Genomic DNA, 7,246 nt, shown 5'->3' on the forward strand with positions numbered 1-7,246 from the left:
GTTGCTCTTAGTTCATTTGTTACAGTAGAAGTTTTGAGACTTGAAAATCATGTCAGACAATTCCTTTAAGGTAATCACTCTTTGCAAAAGTTATCAGTTTCTACAGGATACTAACAGCAACAATGTGCAAAAAGCAAAGTGTTCAATTATAATGCCAAATTTTAATAATGCTCTTTGCTTTACATTTCTACCCATTTGAAAGATGTGTCAAAAGACTTTAACAAAATTCAACAGTCAAAAATTTTGACAAACATATCATTGATTGTCAATTTTCATTCAAATAAAATAATAGTCATTTATCCAAAATTGATGGTCAGGAAAAGGCTAGCTGGTTTATCAGGTCTATTATCCTCCTCACCATTTCATTTCAGTATTTCGCACTAAGTATCGTTAAGAATCACGCTGCAGTAGTTGCACCAGCATAATTCAGCACTTATTGGATGCTGTCAACCCAGCCCACCCATCAAGCAGTAAAGATCAACTTTGGCCAACACCTATCTCAGGATGTGCAGCTAATTACCAAACCTGGGCCAATTTCCTCTTTCACCCTCATTTGTGTGCTCCTCTTTCCCTGCCTAGTATTTACACCTTTGTGGGGTTTACCTGGCATACTGTTGTTAATCAATTCCAGATACCGATCCATCGACTTCAGCACCTTGTAGCCTGCGCAATTAATTACTCCCTTCGGACTTGCTCCTCTGTCATAGGCCTGCATAGAGAGGAGATTGACAATATTAATAACCAACTATGTCATTTATTTTAAGTACAGAGTAGTCTTAATTCTTTAAAACCAACAATTAAAAACTCAGTAGGTGATTTACAAAACAAGGTTGACCTTGAAGGAACAAACTAATAAGAAACTATTGCTTTCTCATTTAGCTTTTCCACGGAGCTCTATTAAGTTGTCATGAAACCACGAAAAGCTCTGCTGTGAACTCCCACCAGCAACAAATAAAATCTGAGTAGATATAAAAGGCTTTAGCCAATTTAATCATTATGTCTTAAAATCAGGGTAGCCCAACCAAAGGACAAATTAAATGCAGCACTTCATCTCTCCAACATCCCACTTCTTTGACCATGTTGCCCCACCTACCCATCCATTAAAGTCAAAGCAACTCTGTTCTTTTCATATTTGTTCCTCATTTACTAGTTTTTCCAATTTGAACTTTGTTACCTTGGCAAGCGTAGTGTTTTCCCAAATGGCCATTCCTGGTAATTTGTGGAAATTGCCACCTCTATCAGTATGTGGTACAGGGCAAAAGTCTAGGTAATTCACTGCTACCAATCATCCCTTGTCTTTGCCAATCTCGTGATTAGTACAGAGGGTACAACATAACATCTGCAGACACTTTTTTGATAACAGTATGGTTCTATCAGGTCTAAAGCACTGGATTACAACTGAGCAGTGTTTCTTCTAACATCATGCCATGCTTCAAGTGATCCCAGACATGATGGACTATGTGTCCATTATTACTCTGGTCAAATGCCATGAGACAATGATGTCATGAGCATGTCAACGATATACTGGCATTCTAGTCTTGAAACACAAGCAGAGTCAGTGTACTTGGAATTCATCTCAAAAGCAAGATAAAATTGATTGCCCATTAATCCATATCGTAGACAAGGGGAAAGCAAGGATGTCTAACATGCATAAACAATGTTTCTATTCTAACACCTCATCCAAAACAGAGGGAGGAATGCTCATAAACAAAATAGATTACGTTGCATGAAATAGTTTTTCTTACTTTTCAGATGGATCCGTTCTATATAGTTACTTTTCAACAATTAAATTATAGAAATGTCCATATTCAATTTTGCAAGAAAACCACTGAACATAAAATATTTCTTTTGTTAAAAAGTTGAACATGCCATAAGTGTCAAAGGCCATGAATCAAGAAACTGACTCCATCAAATAGTCTTTAATTTCAAATGTTATTTAATCAAATGATTGAAGTTCCAGTTCACATTTATGCAAATACATCCATCAAACCAAAGTGGATATTGCAAGACTCCCAGCAAGAATGAGAGGTCTATCATAGTCATTTTTTATCCTAGGATAGAATTGACCAACTGGCAGATAGAGTTGTGTTGGGTTCTCATCTCCTTGGTCAGCAAAAGGTACAAAATTCAAACGTTTGTCTAGTATCATTAATAAACACCAATCAGCAGTGAGTGAAAGATTGACAAGAATGGTTAAAAGGTAATTAGAATGTAAAATCTACTTGCATTTGGATGATTTTCAAATATTAATGTGTGTGGGATACACTGCCTGGCTTGAAGCCTCTTCAGCAAGCTAATTAGGTATCGACTTCAAAAAAATACAGTGACAGAAAGAGAGAGAGTATGGGAGGGAAGGGGGAAAGACAATCAACTCTCATAACAGAGGAGGTAAAGGGTTTCAACATACTGCAAACTGCACATCAAACAAACCAAGAATTGCCTGGATGGATACCCTTAGGGTAAGGCAATTAAGGGGCACAAAATATAAATCGAGACGGAAACAGCTTTAGAAAAAAACAGTTAAAGAAACAACAGCGAAAGAAAGGTTCAGGAGCTGGAACAAAGTGGGCAGAATTTTACTTTGGAGACTGAGTGTGGCGGTGGGTGGAAAAGCAGGAACGTTTAGGTAGTGGGTTGTTTTCCTGTGCAATTATATTCTCTGCAGCTCAGTACATATCTGTTGAGTGTGGGGTATGGAAAAGCACAGCAGGTCAGGCAGCATCCGAGGAGCTGGAAAATCATTGTTGTTTCGGGCAAAAGCCCTTGTGTACCTCTGTAGAATGCCAAATATTATAGACAAGCAGAAAGTTCTGCAGCCCTCTGAGACCTGAAGGTTTCAGACATCTGGGTGCCATATTTACAAAGGCATCTGGATAGGACTTCACTTCATACAATCTAGGAGCACTCAACTCAGCTCAGCCTCTCCACTCATCTCTGGAGATGGAGGGGACCATAAAAGGGTTGTGTCACATCCTTAAAGAATGCTTCACGTAGGCTGTCCCAGCAAGAAAGGAAGCGCTTTTCCCCATGGATAGCCACAAGAGGCCATTCTGATTGGCAAAAGGCAGCATGGGCAGAGGTGGCTGCCAGGATATTACTTAAGGGTACCTCAAGATGACAAATGGTCTGCATGCTGTCCACTCGATGCTTCACGCTTTTATACAAACGAGTCTGCATTGTAAGTTTATGAATGCAGAGAGATGTCACTGGAGGTTAGGCACTAGGGGGTGTCTCCATTGGATGTCTCACATCTACAACCAATATCTACATGTTGTTGCAGTGACCAATGGAGCAAGCACTAAAACAGTACTATCACTCTCATCTGCCAGTTTTCACACTAAACATAAAAAGGAGCTATAACACTCAGCAACTCATGCACCACCAGATCAGTAGCCTTTCATGTCAACTAAGAGAATGTACAGATCTGATATCCCATGAAAGCCTTTGGTGAAGAGCTGAGGACGTGTCACAAAACTGCCTTTTGAGTAGGGATCCCTTGTGAGTACAGCCTTGCTTCCTTGCCCTAGTCAGTTTTGCTGGTGCTAGCCTTGCTTAGGTAGACTCATTAGTCCAATTAGGCTTCAATCCTACAAGTGCAAGTGCTCAAGAACAAACCAGGCTGCATATGACTGGCTTCTCATGAGGTGATCAATGTGGAAAGATTTCAGCCCTAACACCAAGTGCTTGGTTATGAGGAAGCCAAGCAATCGAGCAGTTGGAGCTTGGAGGAAGAAGTCTACTTTGGTTTATGTACATGGGTTTATGGCGAAGAACGCTACACCTATGAATGCAATTCCAGTGGGGTGGGGTGCTAGTAAATATTCATGATATGCTTATGAATGTAAAGCATGATTATGAAAAGCCAGGAAAGTAGCAATACCAAACTGAATTTGTGTTTCCTACACAATGAAACTTTCCCCTGCCCACCCTTCTGAAAGCTCTGAGCAATCATGGAAAATTCTATCCAGTGTGTTAAAAGTGAATCGATTAAAATATATTGTTGAACTGAGAGGAAAAAAAATTCCACCACTCCTACTGCAGAGCAAGAGAGATGAGAACAATGCATCAAAGTACTGTTCTGGTTACTGCAAGGAGTAGGAGAACAGAGGAAATTTCACAATTTTCAATGAAATGGTTTTGGGGAAAATTAGCCTTGTGGTCATGTGCCTGGTTGAGTAACCCAGAGGGCTGGATTAATAATCTTACACCCAAGTTCAAATCCCACCACAGCAGATTCAAGTACACTGAAGAGGAGATTACGGGTGCACAGAAATGAAATTCTTGATTGCATTACTCCAATGTTAAAGCAGTCACAAATACAATCAAAATGCCACTTGTGGTCTGTGGTAGCTGTTAAATCATTTGATAATTTTTTTGGATTAACATTTAACTTTTTGCTTGGGTTTATCTTGCAGGGACAGAAACTGAAATAAACCATACAGTCCCATAAGTCAATTTTGCGAAGGAGAAGGAATCATTGACAGTAGAAGCTGCAGAATGGAGTGTACATCAGTTCAATAGGCCGAGGTCTATTCGTCACCTGCACATTTTGTGCATTGGGAAGACTTGATGTGAGATTTGAATGATGACTTATCATTTCTCAGGCCACCTGTTCACCCCATATTTAAGGAACCTTTTTAACTTTGGTTCAGGATCTCTCATATGATGTGTATTTATCAGTATTTGAAGCTAAAAAAAACTCATTTGCCATGGGTGGAGTTTAGCTGTTTATCCAAGACATTTAGTCATCTGAAATTATTGGATTTACTTAGTACTTTTCACAAGTATAGACACTCCCAAAAGGTTACATAAAGTGGCTTATTCCTCAGACTGAAACATATTTGACTTGTGCAGAATAATTAAAGTTAAAATCAATGTCACAAAGAATAGGCAATAACATCTGTCCATTTTTAATAAAGAAATTACTTGTTAACCCCAACCTGACTTGAGTGCTAGCTACAATATCAATGTTTTTCTTAAGCCCTCTCTTCAAGGATCTACAAAATGGCCCAAAATGTCACATTTCAACAACGAGAACAAATGAACAGGTGAATAATGGAGGTAGACCTCTGGAAGGACTTTTGCAGTGTAGTGATCCTTTGAGCCAGGAGAACTGTGTTCAAGCTCCACCTGCTCCAGAGGTATGTAATAACATCTGAACAGGTTGATTAGAAACTAAACAGAACTAGAATTTGGCAAATGGCAACAAATTCAAATTAATTAATAGATTGGCAACAGAGCCTGTCAAACCTTTCAGCTTTATTTTCATAGTTTGTTGGTGTTGTCTTCTTAAAAAAAAAAAATGCTGCACTTTATCTCTTCATCTGTTATAGGTGCAATGCAACTCCCATAGAAGTTAAATGTTGGGTGCTGCATTTTGGAAAGGCAAATCAGGGCAGGACAAGGTTCTGGGAGTGTTACTGAACAAGGAGACCATGAAGAAGTGCAGGTTAATAGTTCCTTGAAACTGGAGTCCCAGGTAGACAGAATAGTGAAGATGGTATTTGCTATGTTTGCCTTCACTGGTTAGTGCATTGACTATTGGAGCTGGGAGGTCATGTTGCAGCTGTACAGGACATTGGTTAGGCCACTATTGAAATACTGCATGCAATTCTCGTCTCCCTCCTATAGGAAGGATGTTGTGAAACTTGAAAAGGTTCTGAAAAGATTTACAAGAACATTTGAGCTATAGAGAGGGGCTAGCAGGCTGGGGCTGTTTTCCCTGGAGAGTCGGAGGCTGAGGGGTGACCTTATAGAGGCTTATACGATCATGAGGGACATGAATAGGGTAAATAGACAAGGTCTTTTCCCCAGAGTATGGGGAGGGGAATAAGAAAAAGTCCAAAACCAGAGGGCATAAATTTAAGATGAGGAGGGAAAAGATTTAAAAGACATCTCGGGAGCAACTTTTCCCACACAGAAGATGGAGCGTGTAGGAATGAGCTACCATAGGATGTGGTGGAGGCTGGTACAAAAACAAATTTAAAAGACTATCTGGATGTGTGTATGAATAGGGAGCGGTTTAGAGGGATATGAACCAAATGCTGGCAAAGGGACTAGATTAATTTGGTCTGCATGGATGAGTTGGACTGAAGGGTCTTTTTCCATGCTGGACATCACTATGACTCTGATACAGATGGTTCTGTGCTAGATCTGCTGCGTAAAATGAGGCAGGAGAGCACAACCTATTGAGAAACTATTGATAATAAGGAACAATTAGAAAGACCAACCTCTTATTATGCAGTTCAGTTACTAGTGAAAGCGACTCATTAAGTGGTTTATACGTGCAACAGGTTGTGACAACTCACTGACAGGTGGGGCCTGAACCTAGCCCTTCTAACCCAGAGGTGAGAATGTACAACAAAACCTCCTGAAATACATTGTATCATTAGCCAATCAAGTGGCTTATACATATATACAGATTAATGACAATCTGCAAATAATTCCAGTATTGGTTATTAGTTACCACCATTACATGTTTAAATTCAGCTATTTTTCAGCCACATTCCTGGGAATACCATTTGAGATGGCTATCATTAAAATACATTGTAGCTCCTCGCTGTAGATTTAGAATGGATCCTTTGAGTGCCAGAATTTACAAAGCACAGTTATTTATATTTCCAAATGGATTTTTATTAATAGAGAGATAATGTTTTCAGTTACCATACATTTCTATATATGGGTGAGAGCATTGCGTCGGGCACAACAATGAGAGAATTGGGACATTATTGTCGACAGGTAGCCCTGGCTATCCAAAAGTGGAGCGTTCTCCAGAAACTTTTCGCAAGCCGAAAATACTTGAATCCATCAATTGTGGTCCAACATAGGTGTCCCCTCAGTTGCCAGTGTTGAAATCCAGTTCCCTGATCAAGGAACTGATCAATGTCTCTTTAAAACTGGTCTTCAAAGTTTGGGAGAAGATTTGTAGCTCGGGTGCTCATTGTTGTGGTTCTGTTCACCGAGCTGGGAATTTGGGTTGCAGACATTTCATCCCCTGTCTAGGTGACATCCTCAGTGCTTGGGAGCCTCTTGTGAAGCGCTTCAGTGATGTTTCCTCTGGCATTTATATGATTTGTATCTGCCGCTTTCGGTTGTCAGTTCCAGCTGTCCGTTGCAGTGGCTGGTATATTGGGTCCAGGTCGATGTGCTTATTGATTGAATCTGTGGATGAGTGCCATGCCTCTAGGAATTTCCTGGCTGTTCTCTGTGTGGCTTGTCCTATAATAATAGTGTTGTCCCAGTCGAA

General features: G+C 40.0%; 1 protein-coding gene across 1 annotated transcript in view; it reads right to left on the minus strand.

Annotated features, from left to right (window-relative positions):
• niban2a (niban apoptosis regulator 2a) overlaps positions 1 to 7,246 on the minus strand; it is a 193,445-nt gene that overhangs the window by 77,762 nt on the left and 108,437 nt on the right. Inside the window, exon 4 of the mRNA XM_043720003.1 lies at positions 604 to 709. Within this exon, the coding sequence (XP_043575938.1) occupies positions 604 to 709 (106 nt within the window). The remainder of the gene's footprint in view (positions 1 to 603; positions 710 to 7,246) is intronic.

Source organism: Chiloscyllium plagiosum, chromosome 30, assembly GCF_004010195.1.
Source record: "Chiloscyllium plagiosum isolate BGI_BamShark_2017 chromosome 30, ASM401019v2, whole genome shotgun sequence".
NCBI lineage: Eukaryota > Metazoa > Chordata > Chondrichthyes > Orectolobiformes > Hemiscylliidae > Chiloscyllium > Chiloscyllium plagiosum.